The sequence below is a fragment of the Coregonus clupeaformis genome, unplaced genomic scaffold, assembly GCF_020615455.1.
Source record: "Coregonus clupeaformis isolate EN_2021a unplaced genomic scaffold, ASM2061545v1 scaf0021, whole genome shotgun sequence".
NCBI classification, from domain to species: Eukaryota; Metazoa; Chordata; class Actinopteri; order Salmoniformes; family Salmonidae; genus Coregonus; species Coregonus clupeaformis.
The window spans coordinates 76,021-98,292 of NW_025533476.1; the positions used below are offsets into that span (position 1 = coordinate 76,021).

General features: G+C 42.2%; 1 protein-coding gene and 1 pseudogene across 1 annotated transcript in view; both read left to right on the plus strand.

The window, feature by feature from the left end:
- Nucleotides 1-176: 176 nt before the first annotated feature.
- On the plus strand, nucleotides 177-933 carry LOC121534539 (annotated as a pseudogene).
- A 7,662-nt stretch (nucleotides 934-8,595) lies between these two features.
- Nucleotides 8,596-22,272, plus strand: part of dnaaf11 (dynein axonemal assembly factor 11) — an 86,652-nt gene continuing 72,975 nt past the window's right edge. Inside the window, exons 1-6 of the mRNA XM_041841120.1 lie at nucleotides 8,596-8,675; nucleotides 8,958-9,125; nucleotides 9,282-9,359; nucleotides 9,574-9,746; nucleotides 10,763-11,007; nucleotides 11,211-11,384. Coding sequence (XP_041697054.1) covers nucleotides 8,666-8,675; nucleotides 8,958-9,125; nucleotides 9,282-9,359; nucleotides 9,574-9,746; nucleotides 10,763-11,007; nucleotides 11,211-11,384 — 848 coding nt within the window. The 5' untranslated portion in view covers nucleotides 8,596-8,665. The remainder of the gene's footprint in view (nucleotides 8,676-8,957; nucleotides 9,126-9,281; nucleotides 9,360-9,573; nucleotides 9,747-10,762; nucleotides 11,008-11,210; nucleotides 11,385-22,272) is intronic.

The window sequence follows — 22,272 nt, forward strand, 5'->3', positions numbered from 1 at the left end:
GCTTACTCTGGGACTAGGAGAAGTGGGCACATAATGGGATTCTACTAGGACAACCCCCATTCGGGATTCTGCAGTCCATTTGGCATGACTGTGGATGGGTTCTGGGATTTACAAGCTCTCGCTCTCAAACTACCATAATTCTAATGGATATGTAGAGCAGGATATGAGTGGGTGTAATGGATGAAAACCAGTGTGGGGATGTGGACTATTTACTACAAGATGAAGATTCATTAATAGAAGGGGTCAGCAACCCAGTCCTGATTGTGGTAGTTCTGAGTGTCACGTTTTTGATTGGACTAACACTGCTCTGCAGAGAAGATCAACCAAATCACCACCCAGAGAACCAGGAGCATGTGTATGCTGTTCGGGAGCAGCTTCAGCAAACCCCTGCCGAGCCCAGGTTGCAGTACTACACTGATATGTTCTGTCCAGTGTGTTTACATCAGGCTGCACTGCCGGTAGAAACCAACTGTGGCCACCTCTTCCGTGGTTCTTGTATAATTGCATATTGGAGGTCTGGGACTTGGCTTGGTGCTATTAACTGTCCCATCTGTAGACAAATGGTTACATTGCTTTTCCTGCTCTTCCAAGACTACGCCTCACTGCAGCAGGTCCAGGATGGGCAGGCTGAGCCGATACTCATCTTGCAGGATCTCAACCACTACAACCAGTGATTCTCAGGCCAGCCCAGATCTCTCATGGATCATCTGTGGGAGGTCCCAACTCTGCTGTGCCACTCCTTCAGGGAGATGTTCTCCATTGGCAGCCCCTTCTGGATGTTCTGTATTCGTATCCCGTGTCAGGTGGCGCCTCCCTGCTGGACTTCATCCCCAAGGCCCTGTTCAGCCTGCTAGGCATCATGGATGACTCCTTTGTCATCTTGCTCATCTGCATCTCCATCATGAAGTGGTGACTCAGAGACTGGCAGGTTGATGAACAGCCACAGGACAGGAGAATGCAATCAATCCCATACCTCTTTACATCATGTCAGGTCAAAGACACTGTGAAGGTCAGTGCTCTTAATCTATTGGTTTGGACTTCCATGAGGCCCTGATAACAGTCTCTTGGTGCACTGTAGTGGGGACTATGGCTGGACCTGGAAATGGAACATACACTACATGACCAAAAGTATGTGGACACCTGCTCGTTGTAAATCTCATTCCAAAATCATGGGCATTAATATGGAGTTGGTCCCCCATTTGCTGCTATAACAGCCTCCACTCTTCTGGGAAGGCCTTCCACTAGATGTTGGAACATTGCTTCCATTCAGCCATAAGAGCATTAGTGAGGTCGGGCACTGATGGAGTACGATTAGGCCTGGCTCGCAGTCGGCATTCCAATTCATCCCCAAGGTGTTCGATGGGGTTAATATCAGGGCTCTGTGCAGGCCAGTCAAGCTCTTCCACACTGATCTCAACAAACCATTTCTGTATGGACCTCACTTTGTGCACGGGGGCATTGTCATGTTGAAACATGAAAGGGCCTTCTCCAAACTGTCGCCACAAAGTTGGAAGCACAGAATTGTCTAGAATGTAATTGTATGCTGTAGCATTAAGATTTCCCTTCGCTGGAACTGAGGCCTAGCCCGAACCATGAAAAGCAGCCCCAGATCATTATTCCGCCTCCACCAAACTTTACAGTTGGCACTATGCATTCGGGCAGGTAGCGTTCTCCTGGCATCCGCCAAACCCAGATTCGTCCATCGGACTGCCAGATGGTGAAGCGGGATTCATCACTCCAGAGAACGAGTTTCCACTCCTCCAGAGGCCAATGGCGGCGAGCTTTACACCACCCCAGCCGATGCTTGGCATTGCGCATGGTGATCTTAGGCTTGTGTGCGGTTGCTCGGCCATGGAAACCCATTTCATGAAGCTCCCGACGAACAGTTCTCATGCTGACGTTGCTTCCAGAGGCAGTTTGGAACTCGGTAGTGAGTGTTGCAACCGAGGACAGACGATTTTCACGCTTCAGCACTCGCCGGTCCCGTTCTGTGAGCTTGTGTGGCCTACCACTTCGCGGCTGAGCCGTTGTTTGACAAACTGACTTGTTGGAAAGGTGGCATCCTATGACGGTGCCACGTTGAAAGTCACTGAGCTCTTCAGTACGGACCATTCTACTGCCATTTTTTGTCTATGGAGATTTCATGGCTGTGTGCTCGATTTTATACACCTGTCAGCAACGGGTGTGGCTGAAATAGCCGAATCCATTAAGTTGAAGGGATGTCCACATACTTTAGTGTACCAGTATATAACAATAGTTGTCCAGTGAGGGGTGGGTGGAATATCAACAAAAAAAGTATACTTCTTTTGGTAAGGGTATTACAGCAATACACAAATATCATCACCTGATCTGATCAGATGTAATCCTGTTGAACTGGCTGATCTGAAGTTAACATGTTGTTCGTGCTTGCAACTATAGTTTTTTTGTGCATTGCGGTGTGTTTGAGAAGTACAATGCTATCTCTCTCTCGAATTCTAATAATAATAATAAAAAACATCACAAAACAGTCAGTTCTGTTGAACTTTGTCACCACACAGTAGTTGACACTTTGCATTGCATTGTTTGATTTGGTATAGATGTATTGCTATGTTAAGGAAGCAATAGCTAAATGGTATATATCATCATTGATTATTATTACAGCTGTGGTAATTGGATAACACACTGGTAATAAAAACAAATGTATATTGTGTTGATTAAGTATATCAAAAAAATGTATTCAATCTCTCTTCCCCCTTCAACCAGTGCTAGTATGGTTGGAGTATATAGATTACATGAGCTGATGGTAACAAATAATTTACCGTATTTTCACGAAAAATCTATTATATATATAAATGCATCTAGTGGCTGGCAGCGATTCTCATACTCCCATATTTGATTAGGAACAGATCTACATTTACTGGGGAGGAGGGGCTGGTCCAACTCATAAAAAAAGAAATGCGCCCCCTTCCCTAACATTAAAATATTTTCACATGACCCTCCCCTTGTACTGTAAAATACATTTCACACCCTCCCCCCTCATATAATTAACTCAAATAACGTTTACGACCAAAAATAACAATAACTGTGTTTATAAACGTGGATATACTTTGCCAATTCAGCACCCTTTTGTGGCACAGTTGATGCCAAGCAGGACTACGGGTCAGAAGGATAAGGGTTTGCCAACCACCACAGACAAGCTCACTCTCCCTGCCTGTTTCCTTACACTACGATCAGAGCTGGCTGCAGACAATGATCAGCTAAGGGTTAATCAGATTTTCAACATTTTGATGCCATATTTATAATTATATAAAATGTATGCAACGAATTTTCCACCAACAGGTTTCTGTGCCAATGCACCACACAACCAATAAACAAAGCCTATGGACTTTGGGCACTTCAATATCATGGTTTGCGTTTTCAACACCACAATAAATAGACTATGTCAATCTCGACAAACATAAAATGCATCCCTCCCTACCATGTAGGCTTACCCTGTATCAAAGGCTTGGCAATCTCGGAATGTATTAATATTTTTGGTGTTTTGTAACAGATGTCTCTCTCTTATTTTTTTACCACCCTCTTCGGAGAACAAAAATTTATTTGTTATTTTTACAGCTTTTTTGTTACATATAAATACATTTGACATATTTACATATTACATTTGACATATATATTTGACATAATACATACATGATACTTTTATATACAGCATTCACATGAAAAATAAATAAAATAAAAGATCCCAGATATTTTCTATATGCACAAAAATCTTATTTCTCTCAAATGTTGTGCACAAATTTGTTTATATCACTGTACTGAGCATTTTATCCTTTGTCAAGATAATCCATCCAACTGACAGGTGTGGCATATCAAGAAGCTGATTAAATAGCATGATCATTACACAGGTGCACCTTGTGCTGGGGACAGGTTCTCCCATCTCATCAGAGGAACTCTAGAGCTCTGTCAGAGTGACCATCGGGTTCTTGGTCACCTCCCTGACTAAGGCCCTTCTCCCCAGATTGCTCAGTTTGGCCGGGTGGCCAGCTCTAGGAAGAGTCTTGATGGTTCCAAACTTATTCCATTTAATAATGATTGAAGCCTCTCTGTTCTTGGGGACCTTTAATGCTGTAGAAATGTTTTGGTACCCTTCCCCAGATCTGTGCCTCAACAAAATCCTGTCTCGGAGCTCTACGGACAATTCCTTTGACCTCATGGCTTGGTTTTTGCTCTGACAACTGTGGGACCTTTTATATAGTTGGGTGTGTTCCTTTCCAAATCATGTAGAAACATCTGAAGGATGATCAATGGAAACAGGATGCACCTGATCTCAATTTCGAGTCTCGTAGCAAAGGGTCTGAATACTTATGTAAATAAGGTATTTCTGTTTTTACAATTTTTTGATAATAATAGTGAAGACATCAAAACTATGAAATAACACATATGGAATCATGTAGTAACAAAAAAGTGTAAAATAAATCAAAATATATTTTCTATTTGAGATTCTTCAAATAGCCACGCTTTTTCTTGATGACAGCTTTGCACACTCTTGGCATTCTCTCAACCAGCTTCATGAGGTAGTCACCTGGAATACATTTCAATTAACAGGTGTGCCTTCTTAAAATATAATTTGTGGAATTTCTTTCCTTCTTAATGCGTTTGAGCCAATCAGTTGTGTTGTGACAAGGTAGCGGGGTTATACAGAAGATAGCCCTATTTGGTAAAAGACCAAGTCCATATTATGGCAAGAACAGCTCAAATAAGCAAAGAGAAATGACAGTCCTTCATTGCTTTAAGACATGAAGGTCAGTCAATACGGAAACTTTCAAGAACTTTGAAAGTTTCTTCAAGTGCTGTCGCAAAAACCATCAAGCGCTATGATGAAACTGGCTCTCATGAGGACCGCCACAGGAATTGAAGGCCCAGAGTTACCGCTGCTGCAGAGGATAAGTTCATTAGAGTTACCAGCCTCAGAAATTGCAGCCCAAATAAATGCTTCACAGAGTTCAAGTAACAGACACATCTCAACATCAACTGTTCAGAGGCGACTGTGTGAATCAGGCCTTCATGGTCAAATTGCTGCAAAGAAACCACTGCTAAAGGACACCAATAAGAAGAAGAGACCTGCTTGGGCCAAGAAACACAAGCAATGGACAATAGACCGGTGGAAATTTGTCCAGCATTCTGCAGCGATACGCCATCCCATCTGGTTTGGGCTTAGTGGGACTATCATTTGTTTTTCAACAGGACAATGACCCAACAGACCTCCAGGCTGTGTAAGGGCTACTTTACCAATAAGGAGAGTGATGGAGTGCTGCATCAGATGACCTGGCCTCCACAATCCCCCGACCTCAACCCAATTGAGATGGTTTGGGATGAGTTGAATGGCAGAGTGAAGGAAAAGCGGCCAGCATGTGCTCAGCATATGTGGGAACTCCTTCAAGACTTTTGGAAAAGCATTCCAGGTGAAGCTGGTTGAGGGAATGCCAAGAGTGTGCAAAGCTGTCATCAAGGCAAAGGGTGACTTTTTGAAGAATCTCAAATACAAAATATATTTTGATTTGTTTAACACTTTTTTTGGTGACTACATGATTCCATATGTGTTATTTCATAGTTTTGATGTGTTCACTATCATTCTACAATGTAAACAATAGTACAAATAAAGAAAAACCCTTGAATGAGTAGATGTGTCCAAACTTTTGACTGGTAGTGTGTGTGTGTGTGTGTGTGTGTGTGTGTGTGTGTGTATACCTCTTTCCATTCATTAATTGTTCGCTGCACAGTTTGGATTGGTTGATTTTATTTGTCAGTTAAAAAAATACACAAAGATTTTTAAAAGTGACCGGGATTGCACAATAAAGTCAGAGACTTATTTCCATTGTGGTCCCTATTTCTTTACATAAATACATATTAAATTACGTAGATAGAGATGAAAAAATGCCTCCAGATGAGGGTGGGGGTGGGGGGGGTTCACTACAATTCGAAAACAAAGTTTGACAACCCTCCCGTATTGTGAAAACGTAATTACTTTTTATTTTTCAGTAACACACGGACAACATTACCATAGACCAATCAATAACAGTGCATATTAGAATGACCTTTAGTTTCCCCGGAACGAGCAAAGCGGGGTTTAGCTATAATTATGACTTTGTGGCTGTGGTAACTAGTGATGTTCATTTACACAAGCTCCAGCTGATTCTTGTTTATTTTCTTGTAGAGAGCAATAGTAACGGAGTCTTTCTGTAGGCGCTAACTCCGCCATTGTTCGTTGGGTAAAGCCTATGGGAAACACTGGCTTAGGAGATCTTATATGTTTTGTTCTATGGGATAATCTTCATCAGCTAACGTCACTTTTTGTGAATTCTGAAGCATTTATATAATTTTAAAAAAGCACATAAAGCACATAAAAGGCTTGATAATTCATAAAGGTCATGTTAACTGACTGATATTATCTCATATAACAAAACATATAAGATCTCCTAAGCCTGTGTTAACCTCAGACCTTATTTTCGGCGTTTATCCCAAAACCCTATTATTTCCCCATTCATTTTCCCCATAGCAATGGCTGAACAAACCAGACGTAACTCTTTTCCGGTTTTTAGGACTACAAGCTGGCGAGCTCTATTAAGCACGACAAGCAATGTCAAACACTTGTGAGAAGGGTCCGTAATGGAGGCATAGTGTAGTTAAAGAAGAAAGGGGCAAAGACACGACAGCTAGCGAGGTGCCAATGAGAAGAAAGAAAGGGCTTTGTCTGGGAATGAACCCTTGTTATGGACCGCCCACTTGTCAGGGAACGCCCCCTGGACACTTGCCGCATTCAGACCACATTCAAGGGGGCCGACCGCAGGCGTGGGGGAAATTGGAAGAGTAGGGAGAGTCGGAGGAGAAATGTCGTCCCTAGACAAGGCAAGAAGTAGATGTATGTCAGGGGAAGTGCAGTACTATCGCAAGGAGTTATACTTGGATACGGAGGAGGTATGGAGGGGAAAAAGAGGCAGAGGAGGTCTGAGAGAGGGAGGAAGAGGGTGAGCTTGAGTCAGTTAAAAATGGCAGGAAAAAGGGAGCTGGTTTGTTAAAGAAGAATGGTAGAAAGTGTAAACAGAGTGAGTTGAAGACAGGAGGAGAAATTGAAGTGAATGAAGGCAAAGTATCGGAGGTGGTAGATGTGGTGAAGTTCTCGGAGCCCAAGGGTCAGGATAAAGATGAGTCTGTGACAGTAGGAGTGAAGTTTTTGGAAAAAGTGGGCCCTTGCCTTTTGGCTGATACATTTGTGGTTTCAGGGTGGGTGAAAACAGAGTTGGGTGCTGTGAAATCGGTGAGGGTAACCAGAAGTGGTCTAGTGATAATTGTTTGTGTTTCTGCTGGTCAGAGGGGGCAGGCGCTCCATGTTAAACAAATGGGGGCAAGAAATGTGAATTGTTTTGCTCTCAAGAAAAGGGTGCCATTGAAAGGTGTGATTTACTGGGGTAGCGGTAAATGTGAAAGCTGACCAATTGAAGGGGAAGATTCCCGGTGTTTGTGATGCTCGTTGTTTGGTGTGATGCAGAAAGGTTGGCGTGAGTGGAGAAACAGAAGAGTCATTGTCTGTTCTTTTGAGTTTTGATGTTGAGTCTTTGCCCGACAAAGTGATGTTAGGATATACAAGTTATCCGGTACGAGCTTTTGTGCCGAATACATGACGTTGTTACAGGTGTCAAGCTTATGGGCATGTGGCAGCAGTGTGTTGGAGGGAGGTTCCTAGGTGTGAGAAGTGTGCAGAAGGGCATGAGACAAAGGAAAGTGTAGCATTGGGGAAAGTAGTGGTATGTGTTAATTGTAGGGGTGCCCATGGGGCTGGAGATCTGAAATGTCCAGTGCACGTTGAGGTTTCCAGGGTTAGAGTAGTGCAGAAGTTGTCTGAGGCAGTGAAGAAAGTAGAGGAAGATGGGTCAAGGGGGAGGGATCCTGAGAGGAATGGTGTGAGTAGTAAATATGTACCAGTACAGAGGGATACACCAACATAGTGATATCTGTTTCAATAAGATTGGATTTTTGGCATTTATAGCAATGGTTATCAACTGTACTGCAGGGATGGAATGTAAGTCGCAGAAAATAGAGGTGGTGGCAGCTGCAGCGAGGTATTTCCCAATTGTAAAGTGGTTATCCCACTGGCTATAGGGTGAACGCACCAATTTGTGAGTCGCTCTGGCTAAGAGCGTCTGCTAAATGACGTTAATGTGCCCTTGAGCAAGGCACTTAACCCTAATTGCTCCTGTAAGTCGCTCTGGATAAGAGCGTCTGCTAAATGACTAAAATGTAAATGTAAATGTATTTGGGTGTGCGAGACTTGACATCAGAAGAGTTACAGGGTGTGTTAAGTGGTGGTGTCCCATCCTTTCAGGCTGTTGGCCTGAAGTAGGAATAAATTTATTTAAATAGTGGAGTATGGTTATTATTATAATCATTTTTTTATGTTGTGAGAGTAGTATGAGATGGTATCGTATTTGTTGATTTTTTAAATTTTAAAGCAAAGTATAAGGGATTTATACTCCAGTCTATTAGGTGGCGGTAATTCGACATTTATTGGATGCCAACCGCCGTTAAACCTAATAGGAGAGGAAGAAGAAGAAACCGAGCGCACCCACTGTCACCTTGCAGACAGTGTTGGTTTCTAGTAGCAACGCCTGCCAAACAGAAGAGAAGAAAGATGGTCCTGAGTAAGTAGAAAGCTGGTTGGCTAATCCCGATAATTAAACCAATTTGTCACCAATGCACGAAAGCAATATGGCTAGCGAGTCGTTATGAGACAAAATGAAATAACGTTACGGTGCTGTCTTATTTTGTATTTTTCAAATAGCTTGTTAACTTGTGATACAGGCAACCGAGTAAACTAGCTAGCTAGATAGGTAGCCTAGCTAGCATCAACGTGTCACTTGTTGCTATTTTTGCCTACTACCGTATCTATAACATTTGCTACACCCTTTTTCCATAATCTACAGTCACAGAAGACATGGTCCGACGTCGGGCAGAGCATAACAACTGCGAGATCCTTTCCTTAGAGGAGGTGTCTTTGCATCAACAAGATATTGAGAAAATAGAACACATTGATAAATGGTGCAGGGACCTCAAAATTCTGTATCTTCAAAACAATCTCATTCCCAGAATAGGTGATTCAAATTTCTTTCCCCTTCCTCTTTTTTATATAATTGCAATTCAATTATATATTTCAAAATCTAACTACCCTATCTATATTTTATGTATATTTCATTGGCCATCAATGCAATTTCAATATTTTGAAATATGAATTAATTTGCTCTCCATAGAAAATGTATATAGACTGAAAAAGTTGGAGTATCTAAACCTTGCTTTGAACAACGTTGAACTGATTGAAAACCTGGAAGGTTAGTATTTTGTGCACATAGCCACTTCTACTATTTTACAACCTTGTCCTATCTGTTTGTGTTAATGTAGGCTAAGGAAATGACCAAAAGTCTCTGTTTTGTAATAGCATTTCTCCTCCTGTGCTTTGACTCTAAAAATAGCAATTTCATTGTGGCTTTAGAGAATCAAATAGGCCAAATAGATCTCTTCTTGCCTCCTCATCCGTTACAACAGGATGTGAGAGTCTCCAGAAGCTGGACTTGACAGTGAACTTTGTGGGCCGGTTGAGCAGTGTGGAGTCATTGAAGCACAACCTCCATCTCCGAGAGCTTTTCCTGGTGGGGAACCCCTGCACTGAGTTTGAGGGCTACAGGCAATACGTTGTGGCTTCACTGCCCCAACTGAAGGTATCAGGAGGGATAGAGAACAGAAGTTTCAAGTTTTAATGTCACATGCACAAGTACAGTGAAATTAAGATCATATGTTAAAATCTCACTGACGCTGTGCCACAATAAAAAAGAAATGTGTCTTATCATTTACATGTGTCTTATCTGTGCTTGGAGTTCCAAACAATTAACCCAAACTAAGCTAGCAGTGTTATTAAAACTTTTAATGAAAAGTGTTCTCAGAACTTTATTTAATTACCTTCAAATAACCTATAATTGCCATTCTCAGAACCTCTCAGGAAAACTTTCAGGGAACCATAGTAAAATGTCCTCAGAACCTCCCAACAACCTAAATGTTCACTTCCTTTCTCTAAAAACATTCAGTTTTATGCAGTTCTTGCACTTGCTACCATACCCCGTTCAAAGGCACTTAAATATTTTGTCTTGCCCATTCACCCTCTGAATGGCACACATGCACAATCCATGTCTCCGTTGTCGCAAGGCTTAAAAATCCTTATTTAACCTGTTTCTTCCTCTTCATCTTCACTGATTTGAAGTGGATTTAACAAGTGACATCATAGTATCCCTGCACATTGTAAATATGGTACTGGAACTGACCCTGTATATAGTATGCTTACTTACTTTATTTATCCTGTTCATCTTCTTATTTTTATATCTTGTGTGTTTTTGTTCTACCTTGTTAGTTTTAGTATTATGTTGTTATTGATTACTGTATTGTTGGGGTTAGCACTTGCAAGAAAGGCATTTCACTGTACTTGTGCATGTGACATTGAAACTTGAAACCTGGATTCATCTGGTAAGTCTGTCATGGAAAAAGCAGGTGTCCTTAATGTTTTGTACACTCAGTGTATGCCATTTAACAGATACTTTTATCCAAAGCGACTCACAGTAGTGTGTGCATACATTTTCCTAAAAGATATACGCGCACACACACTCAAAATCACTAGTCTAGCATGCACTTGCTCGCCTGAAGATAGCCTAGCGTGGTAGGGGAAATAATGTTTTATTTTTTGCAGTATCTGGATGGGAAAGAGATTGGCAGGTCGGAGAGGATCCGGGCCGGACAAGGCCTAGATGAGGTGAGGAGGCGGATTCGGCAGCAGGAGCAGGATTACCTGAGGAAGAGAGTGAGTGAGAAAGAGGAGGCCAAGAGAGAGGGAGGAGAGGCGCAACGGGGGCCGAGAAAGGAAAGCAGCTCCTCTGCTAAAGAGAAGAAGCCTGGCTTTGATGGTCGCTGGTACACTGACATCAACAACACCATGTATGTTCACGCTTTCCACCTTGATTTTATTTTATGTAGAACAGCAAGGATAACTGGTGCATCTGTGGAGTAACCCTAACCCTAACCTCATCTGCGGTTCTCGAATTCAGTTGGCCCGATACAGTATTTCAGTTCACTGTCAATCACTCCGTTTATTTCAGTGTTTTTAATAACTCTGAAGAGTTCTGTTTATTGATCTTTAGCCCTGTGCCTGAAGAAAACAAAGAGATCCAAGGGAGAGAGGAGAAAGTGAAGACAAGCTGCCTTTCTTCAGAAGACCAGGAAAGGGAGTTTTGGGAGAAACCTTGTGCCTTTACTCCAGAGTCACGCCTGGAAGCTCACCGCCACCTTAACGAGAAGAAAAAGGCTAAAGAAAGGTAGGTAAACAGCTAGCAATTCTAGGGAGAGTGAATGTAATGGTACTCGTAATGTTCCCCTATTGTTTGAGTGTATAGTTTTCCCTTAGTTAGGGGAACATTCTATCTATGTTATCAAAAACCTTAGCATGTTTTGCTGTTAGTTAGGAGAACATTCCCTTAATATCAAGCAGAACTTTTCTAGAATGTAGTTACAATGTTCTTAGAATATACAACATGAATGTTCTAGATGCATTTTATGGGTTCGTTGCAAGAACATTAACATGTCGTTTTCTGAGGGTTATGAGAATATTCCATCAAAGTCCCACCAAACATACACAGAACATGGTTGCCATGTTCTCAGAATATAAGATACAGTGAGGGAAGAAAGTATTTGATCCCCTGCTGATTTTGTACATTTGCCCACTGACAAAGAAATGATCAGTCTATAATTTTAATGGTAGGTTTATTTGAACAGTGAGAGACAGAATAACAACAAAAAAATCCAGGAAAACGCATGTCAAAAATGTTATAAATTGATTTGCATTTTAATGAGGGAAATAAGTATTTGACCCCTCTGCAAAACATGATTTAGTACTTGGTGGCAAAACCCTTGTTGGCAATCACAGAGGTCAGACGTTTTTTGTAGTTGGCCACCAGGTTTGCACACATCTCAGGAGGGAAGAAGCAGTCAGCTGGTATTCTGTCTATAATGGAGTGGCTAGCACAGTCACCGTATATCAACCCTATTGAGCTGTTGTGGGAGCAGCTTGACCGTATGGTACGTAAGAAGTGCCCATCAAGCCAATCCAACTTGTGGGAGGTGCTTCAGGAAGCATGGGGTGAAATCTCTTCAGATTACCTCAACAAATTGACAACTAGAATGCCAAAGGTCTGCAAGGCTGTAATTGCTGCAAATTGAGGATTCTTTGACGAAAGCAAAGTTTGAAGGACACAATTATTATTTCAATTAAAGTCATTATTTCTATGACTATATTTCCTATTCATTTTGCTATATTTCCTATTCAAACTCATTTCATGTATGTTTTCATGGAAACAAGGACATTTCTAAGTGACCCCAAACTTTTGAACGGTAATGTATGTATGTATGTACAGTTGAAGTCAGAAGTTTACATACACCTTAGCCAAATACACAGTGAATTATAAGTGAAATAATCTGTCTGTAAACAATTGTTGGAAAAATTACTTGTGTCATGCACAAGGTAGATGTCCTAACCGACTTGCCAAAACTATAGTTTGTTAACAAGAAATGTGTGGAGTGGTTTAAAAACGAGTGTTAATGACTCCAACCTAAGTGTATTTAAACTTCCGACTTCAACTGTATGTATGTATGTATGTGCTCCTGCTCTACTAAATAAATCTCACTCCACCAACAGCCTATCGTCTAAACAGTCAACCAGTTTACTAAATGGGGTCAGCCTAATATCAATGCTGTCTAATGACCCCAAGCTTTTTGGTTAAGTCTAATGCCTAGTCTTAATGTAAACTCATTGCACTGCTGAAGTTGTGACCTGGTGTCCCGAAGTTGATAAATTTTTAATCTCCTTGTTTAAACCCTCATCTCTGAGAGTCCATCGATTTGCCATCATGAAACACGTCACAGAGAGTGTGATCCTATCGAGTGGAAAGCACTAATGGAAGGGGTTGATTTGGAATTCAGAATTCCACTCGCTCGGTTTCTCTCTCTGTTTTTCTTTCTCTTGATTAAATTGAAAATACACTTTACCAGCATGACAAAGGGGACAAAACAAGAAACGTCACAACCAATCACTTTAATGACCGGGCCCAATGGCCACAGACGTCAGTTCAACGTCTAGTTTTGATTTACATTTGTTTGAGTTTTCAACTAACGTGAAATCAACAAAAAAAATGCACCATGTCATTGGATTTAGGTTAAAAGTTGGGTGAAAAAAAGACTGTCCATACGTGATGACCTTCTGCAAATCCAATCCGTTTTCCATGTTTATTCTACGTCATCACATTTATTTTTTCGGGGGGTCTAAATGACGTGGAAACAACGTTTATTCAACCAGTTTTTGCCCAATGGGGGTAGCAGTTTCAAGTGATCTGATGCATGTAGCCGAAACAAGGGTTAAGTCCCAAATGGCACCCTATTTCCTACATAGTGCACTACTTTGGTATGGGCTCTGGTCCAAAGTAGTACATTATGTAGGAAATGTGGTGCCTTTTGGGATGCAGCCAAGGACCTCATTAACCGTATTGATGCAGTCGGATGTACAGTGGGGAGAACAAGTATTTGATACACTGCCGATTTTGCAGGTTTTCCTACTTACAAAGCATTTTTATCATAGGTACACTTCAACTGTGAGAGACGGAATCTAAAACAAAAATCCAGAAAATCACATTGGATGATTTTTAAGTAATTCATTTGCATTTTATTGCATGACATACGTATTTGATCACCTACCAACCAGTAAGAACTCTCACAGACCTGTTAGATTTTCTTTAAGAAGCCCTCCTGTTCTCCACTCATTACCTGTATTAACTGCACCTGTTTGAACTCGTTACCTGTATAAAAGACACCTGTCCACACACTCAATCAAACAGACTCCAACCTCTCCACAATGGCCAAGACTAGAGAGCTGTGTAAGGACATCAGGGATACAATTGTAGACCTGCACAAGGCTGGGATGGGACAGGACAATAGGCAAGCAGCTTGGTGAGAAGGCAACAACTGTTGGCGCAATTATTAGAAAATGGAAGAAGTTCAAGATGACGGTCAATCACCCTCGATCTGGGGCTCCATGCAAGATCTCACCTCGTGGGGCATCAATGATCATGAGGAAGGTGAGGGATCAGCCCAGAACTACACGACAGGACCTGGTCAATGACCTGAAGAGAGCTGGGACCACAGTCTCAAAGAAAACCATTAGTAACACACTACGCCGTCATGGATTAAAATCCTGCAGCGCATGCAAGGTCCCACTGCTCAAGCCAGCGCATGTCCAGGCCCGTCTGAAGTTTGCCAATGACCATCTGGATGATCCAGAGGAGGAATGGGAGAAGGTCATGTGGTCTGATGAGACAAAAATATAGCTTTTTGGTCTAAACTCCACTCGCCGTGTTTGGAGGAAGAAGAAGGATGAGTACAACCCCAAGAACACCATCCCAACCGTGCAGCATGGAGGTGGAAACATCATTCTTTGGGGATGCTTTTCTGCAAAGGGGACAGGACGACTGCACCGTATTGAGGGGAGGATGGATGGGGCCATGTATCGCGAGATCTTGGCCAACAACCTCCTTCCCTCAGTAAGAGCATTGAAGATGGGTCGTGGCTGGGTCTTCCAGCATGACAACGACCCGAAACACACAGCCAGGGCAACTAAGGAGTGGCTCCGTAAGAAGCATCTCAAGGTCCTGGAGTGGCCTAGCCAGTCTCCAGACCTGAACCCAATAGAAAATCTTTGGAGGGAGCTGAAAGTCTGTATTGCCCAGCGACAGCCCCGAAACCTGAAGGATCTAGAGAAGGTCTGTATGGAGGAGTGGGCCAAAATCCCTGCTGCAGTGTGTGCAAACCTGGTCAAGACCTACAGGAAACGTATGATCTCTGTAATTGCAAACAAAGGTTTATGTACCAAATATTAAGTTCTGCTTTTCAGATGTATCAAATACTTATGTCATGCAATAAAATGCAAATTAATTACTTAAAAATCATACAATGTGATTTTCTGGGTTTTTGTTTTAGATTCCGTCTCTCACAGTGGAAGTGTACCTATGATAAAATATTACAGACCTCTACATGCTTTGTAAGTAGGAAAACCTGCTAAATCGGCAGTGTATCAAATACTTGTTCTCCCCACTGTAACTACTTCTGATATAGTCACCATACGTTTTAGAAAAGGCAAAATCCTAACTTGAGATATGCGCACATAACTTTTCATTTTGCTTGTAAGCCTTTGTTGAAGTTAGTGGGAGAGTTGTGTGAACGTACAGACTTGTATCTCAAGTTAAGATTCAGCCCAATTTGTGGACCTCTGTAGCTCAATTGGTAGAGCATGGCGCTTGTAACGCCAGGGTAGTGGGTTCGATCCCCGGGACCACCCATACGTAAAGATGTATGCACACGACTGTAAGTCGCTTTGGATAAAAGCGTCTGCTAAATGGCATATTATTATTATTATTATTAATATTATTACTATGCCAACACTTGTCTCTATCTGTTGAAGATTCTGTTTTCTGCCTAAGTTTTCTATTTATGTTTGAAGGTACAGTACATTATCACTAAACAAAAATCCAATGTCCAAAATGGGATCTCCCATGCATTTTGATAACATGTCACTTCAGTGTGCTATACTGTACTGTATAATGGGGTGCAGTTCACTGGTTTAGCCACTACATGTCACTGTAACCTCGATTTATATTTGAATCAATATGTCTCCTTACCCAATTGATTGTGAAAAAAGATAACTTGTTTTTATCTGATTATGTCAAGTTGATGTATTAGCTCCATCTTTATCTTATTATAGTTTAAATGTAGAGTTTCAATCTGATGCTTTTAACCAATTCCAATAATGGTCTCAACCTCCAAACACATTTTCCATCTGTTAGTTTTATTTTTATTTATTTATTTCACCTTTATTTAACCAAGTAAGCCAGTTGAGAATACGTTCTCATTTACAACTGCGACCTGGCCAAGATAAAGCAAAGCAGTGCGATTTAAAAACAACAACAACACAGAGTTACATATGAAATAAACAAAAACAAAACGTACAGTCAATAACACAATAGAAAATCTATATACAGTGTGTGCAAATGTAAGTTATGGAGGTAAGGCAATACATAGGCCATAGTGCAAAATAATTACAATTTAGTATTAACACTGGAAGTGATAGATGTGCAAATAGAGATACTGGGGTGCAAATGAGCAAAATAAATAACAATGTAAATAACAATATGGGGATGAGGTAGTTGGGTGGGCTAATTACATATGGGCTGTGTACAGGTGCAGTGATCGGTAAGCTGCTCTGACAACTGATGCTTAAAGTTAGTGAGGGAGATAAGAGTCTCCAGCTTCAGAGATTTTTGCAGTTAGTTACACAAGCAGTGAGCTGTAGAGGTGTTCACGGGTCCAAAAAGTTGGACCCGTCCCAAAATGTACCTGGGGCTTTCCCACCCGGACCCAATATGCATTAATACATTTTTAAAATATAAAAACCCGTTCTGAAATGACCCGAGGACAACTAGACCCGTTCCGGATAGACCTGGTTGGATCCAGACCCGGTCTGATCCGAACCGAGTGAGGGATGCAGCAGGAAACGTTTATTATTTTTTTAAAGCTACTATATTAACCGGAGCTGATAAAGCGTGAGAGGAGGGAGAGAGGTGCTGCTCTTGCAGGCAGGGGAGGGGCCGTACTGTGAGCGAGTGAAGCGGGGAGCAGGGAGGGTGAAACGAGAGACCACAACCAACCAACAAGCCGACTCGCACTATAGTAAACTAATAGCTGCCATAGCTAGATTATTTATCATCAAATATGATTACGTAGTACCTGTCTTGACTGCATAAAACCGGGAGAAGTTAGCTAATGTTAGCTAGCTAGGCTAATTGAGGCTGCAGTGCATACGCTTTCTCATCCTAACAACAACTCCATTCAGAATATTAAGTAGCGGCCTACCTGTTGGCTCTTGGTGGTTGTCGCCTGTCCTTCTCCTTGAACTTTTAAATCCGTCCTTTGAATTCCATCTGCCATTGATTAGCCGTCTGTTAACTTTTGCTACGCACGGAGGCTCTGACTGTAGCCTATTGCGGCTTTGATGACTTATGATTGGCCAACAACAAGAAGCTACACTCGCCACTCTCCTGAGAAGTAAGAGCAGCAGCATAAATGATCAAATTTCTCTCCCTCTACTGCAGCAATCGCGTTTGGATCTGTACGGGTCCTTCCGGACAAGTCAATTAAAATTACACATCATATGAGATCCGACCCAGACCCGTGACATTAAGAATTCTGGATCCGGATCGGGTATTGGGATACAGGTGGATCCGTGAAGACCTCTAGTGAGTGGTTAGGCATACAGGTTGCATGCAGACCTGAGTCAAATACTGAAATGCACTTGCTTTTAGCTTGGTGTTTGCACAATTGGGACACTATCCCATGGGTTCTACTTTACCGGGAAAACGTAATGTTTTTGACCCAGGTCTAGTTGCAAGGTGGAGTAAGCCTACCCTTTTCATAAAGTCCCAAACCAAAGAATTAATAAAGGACACTAAAGGAAATATAAAGAAATAAAGACATTATAGGAATATGTAGGCATAAGTGGAAAAACTAAATTTGCTTTGGTTGGAAACTAAGCACATTTGAGTTGACTTACGTTAAAACATTATTACAACCATTCTAGATGTTGAATCAAATCAAGTTTTAAACTTAATGTAATTTATTAAACATTTTATAATGGTTGTAATAACGTTTTGACGTAAGTCAACAAAAATGTGCTTAGTTTCCAACCAAAGTGTACACACTGTAGGAATATGTAGGCCTATGTGGAAAAACTTGCTTTGGTTGAGTTGACTTACGTTAAAACGTTATTACAACCATTGTAAATGTTGAATCAAATTTTATTTGTCACATGCGCTGAATACAACAGGTGTAGACTTTACCGTGAAAAAGAACAGTTCGGGGGAACATAAGTGGTTTTATCGCAACTTTATATACTTTTATCCAAAGCGACTTACAGTACAGTGAGTGCATACATTTTTCGTATGGGCGGCCCCTGCAGGACTCGAACCCACAAACCTGGCATAGCTAGCGTCCAACTGAGCCATATACAGTGGGGAGAACAAGTATTTGATACACTGCCGATTTTGCAGGTTTTCCTACTTACAAAGCATGTAGAGGTCTGTAATTTGTATCATAGGTACACTTCAACTGTGAGAGACGGAATCTAAAACAAAAATCCAGAAAATCACATTATATTATTTTTAAGTAATTAATTTGCATTTTATTGCATGACATAAGTATTTGATACATCAGAAAAGCAGAACTTAATATTTGGTACAGAAACCTTTGTTTGCAATTACAGAGATCATATGTTTCCTGTAGGTCTTGACCAGGTTTGCACACACTGCAGCAGGGATTTTGGCCCACTCCTCCATTCAGACCTTCTCCAGATCCTTCAGGTTTCGGGGCTATCGTTGGGCAATACGGACTTTCAGCTCCCTCCAAAGATTTTCTATTGGGTTCAGGTCTGGAGACTGGCTAGGCCACTCCAGGACCTTGAGATGCTTCTTACAGAGCCACTCCTTAGTTGCCCTGGCTGTGTGTTTCGGGTCGTTGTCATGCTGGAAGACCCAGCCACGACCCATGGCCCCATCCATCCTCCCCTCAATACGGTGCAGTCGTCCTGTCCCCTTTGCAGAAAAGCATCCCCAAAGAATGATGTTTCCACCTCCATGCTTCATGGTTGGGATGGTGTTCTTGGGGTTGTACTCATCCTTCTTCTTCCTCCAAACACAGTGGAGTTTAGAACAAAAAGCTCTATTTTTGTCTCATCAGACCACATGACCTTCTCCCATTCCTCCTCTGGATCATCCAGATGGTCATTGGCAAACTTCAGACGGGCCTGGACATGCGCTGGCTTGAGCAGGGGGCCTTGCGTGCGCTGCAGGATTTTAATCCATGACGGCGTAGTGTGTTACTAATGGGTTTCTTTGAGACTGTGGTCCCAGCTCTCATCAGGTCATTGACCAGGTCCTGCTGTGTAGTTCTGGGCTGATCCCTCACCTTCCTCATGATCATTGATGCCCCACGAGGTGAGATCTTGCATGGAGCCCCAGACCGAGGGTAATTGACCGTCATCTTGAACTTCTTCCATTTTCTAATAATTGCGGCAACAGTTGTTGCCTTCTCACCAAGCTGCTTGCCTATTGTCCTGTCCCATCCCAGCCTTGTGCAGGTCTACAATTGTATCCCTGATGTCCTTACACAGCTCTCTAGTCTTGGCCATTGTGGAGAGGTTGGAGTCTGTTTGATTGAGTGTGTGGACAGGTGTCTTTTATACAGGTAACGAGTTCAAACAGGTGCAGTTAATACAGGTAATGAGTGGAGAACAGGAGGGCTTCTTAAAGAAATACTAACAGGTCTGTGAGAGCCGGAATTCTTACTGGTTGGTAGGTGATCAAATACTTATGTCATGCAATAAAATGCAAATTAATTATTTAAAAATCATATAATGTGGTTTTCTGGATTTTTGTTTTAGATTCCGTCTCTCACAGTTGAAGTGTACCTATGATAAAAATTACAGACCTCTACATGCTTTGTAAGTAGGAAAACCTGCAAAATCGGCAGTGTTTCAAATACTTGTTCTCCCCACTGTAGGACCAGAGTGTGTATGATGCGTCAGTAATTGACATTGCATGACAATCCCACCCAGTTTGTATATTCAGACACTTATTTTTTCACTCCGCTGATCCAGGGTCAGATATTTTTTCTATCCTCCCCAATGTAATGCTCTTCATCATGCTCTGATGAAGCCATAACTGCCGAAACGCGTTAGCCTTCCCGGCCTAAAATAAAAAGGTGAAATGAGGTGACGTTTTTTTGTCCTTTTATTTCTCCAATGTTTTTGAACTTGGGATTTCATTTGAAGTAATTGTCAAATATGGCAGAGCACCCAACTAATTAAGCGAGATGGCACACCTGTTACCCACTCCACAATATCTGTTTGGGCTTCTTCTGTCAATTTGCAGAATACAAATAACTTATAATTACACTATATACAAAAGTATGTGGACACCCCTTCAAATTAGTGGATTTGGCTATTTCAGCCACATCCGTTGCTGACAGGTGTATAAAATAGAGCACACAGCCATGCAATCTCCATAGACAAACATTGGCAGTAGAATGGCTTTACTGAAGAGCTCAATTTTCAACGTGCTACCTTTCCAACAAGTCAAATTTCTGTCCTGCTAGAGCTGCCCCGGTCAACTGTAAGTGCTGTTATTGTGAAGTGGAAATGTCTGGGAGCAACAACGGCTCAGCCACAAAGTGGTGTAGGCCACACAAGCTCACAGAACTGGACTGCCGAATGCTGAAGCGCGTTGCGTGTAAAAATCGTCTGTCCTCGGTTGCAACACTCACTACAGAGTTCCAAACTGCCTCTGGAAGCAACGTCAGCATGAACTGTTCGTCGGGAGCTTCATGAAATGGGTTTCCATGGCCGAGCAGACGCACACAAGCCTAAGATCACCATGCACAATGCCAAGTGTTGGGTGGATTGGTGTAAAGCTCGCCGCCATTGGTCTCTGGAGCAGTGGAAACGTGTTCTCTGGAGTGATGAATCACGCTTCACCATTTGGCAGTCCGACTGACAAATCTAAGTTTTGCGGATGCCGGGAGGACGCTACCTGCCTGAATGCATTGTGCCAACTGTAAAGTTTGGTGGAAGAGGAATAATGGTCTGGGGCTGTTTTTCATGGTTCGGACTAGGCCACTTAGTTCCAGTGATGGAAAATCTGAACTTTACAGCATACAATGACATTCTAAACGATTCTGTGCTTCCAACATTGTGGCAACAGTTTGGTGAAGGCCCTTTCCTGTTTCACCATGACAATGCCCCCTTGCACTATGCGAGGTCCATCAAGAAATGGTTTTTCGAGATTGGTGTGGAAGAACTTGACTGGCCTGCACAGAGCCCTTTGGGATGAATTGGAACGCCGACTGCAGGCCTAATTGCCCAAAATCAGTGCCCTACCTCACTAATGCTCTTGTGGATGAATGGAAGCAAGTCCCTGCAGCATTGTTCCAACATCTAGTGGAAAGCCTTCCCAGAAGAGTGGAGGCTGTTATAGCAGCAAAGGGAAGACCATCTCCATATTAATGGCCATGATTTTGGAATGAGCTGTTCGACGAGCAGGTGTCCACGTACTTTTGGTAATGTAGTGTATCTTTCGGCCCCCCAACCATTCGCTCAAGAAAAAAACGTCCCGCGGCTGAATCTAGTTGATGACCCCTGACCTACTGCGTGTGTTATTCAGACTCTTCACTCAGAGGTAGCATCCCTTCCTGTTTCTCGGGTACAGGTTAAATCAAGCTTAATTAATTTGCCCGCCATGTTGTTAATTGATGGCGGCCCACTCACCCTACAGGTGACCCATTTGCTGTGGTTTTTAATTGGGTGTGTGATTTAGATCTGCATCAGTCTCTCTGTCTCTCTGTGTGTGTGTGTGTGTGTGTGTGTGTGTGTGAGCGAGAGAATATTTTAAACACGTTGCGTCCCAAATGGCACCTTATTTCCTATATAGTGCACTACTTTTGACCAGGGCCTATAGGGCTATATACAGTGCTTTCGGAAAGTATTCAGACGCCTTTACTTTTTGTTACGTTACAGCCTTATTCTAAAAATGATTAAATTGTTTTTTCCCCTCATCAATCTACACACAATACCCCATAATGACAAAGCAAAAACAGGTTTGTATAAATTTTTGCACATTTATAAAAAATACAAAACTGAAATATCACATTTACATAAGTATTCAGACCCTTTACTCAGTACTTTGTTGAAGCACCTTAGGCAACAATTACAGCCTGGAGTCTTCTTGGGTATGATGCTACAAGCTTGGCACACCACCATGCTTAACCGTAGGGATGGTGCCAGATTTCTTCCAGACGTTACGCTTGGCATTCAGGCCAAAGAGTTCAATCTTGGTTTCATCAGACCAGAGCATCTAGTTTCTCATGGTCTGAGAGTCTTTAAGTGCCTTTTGGCCAACTCCAAGCGGGCTTTCATGTGCCTTGTACTGAGGAGTGGCTTTCGTCTGGCCACTCTACCATAAAGGCCTGATTGGTGGAGTGCTGCAGAGATGGTTGTCCTTCTGGAAGGTTCTCCCATCTCCATAGAGGAACTCTAGAGCTCTTTCAGAGTGACCATCG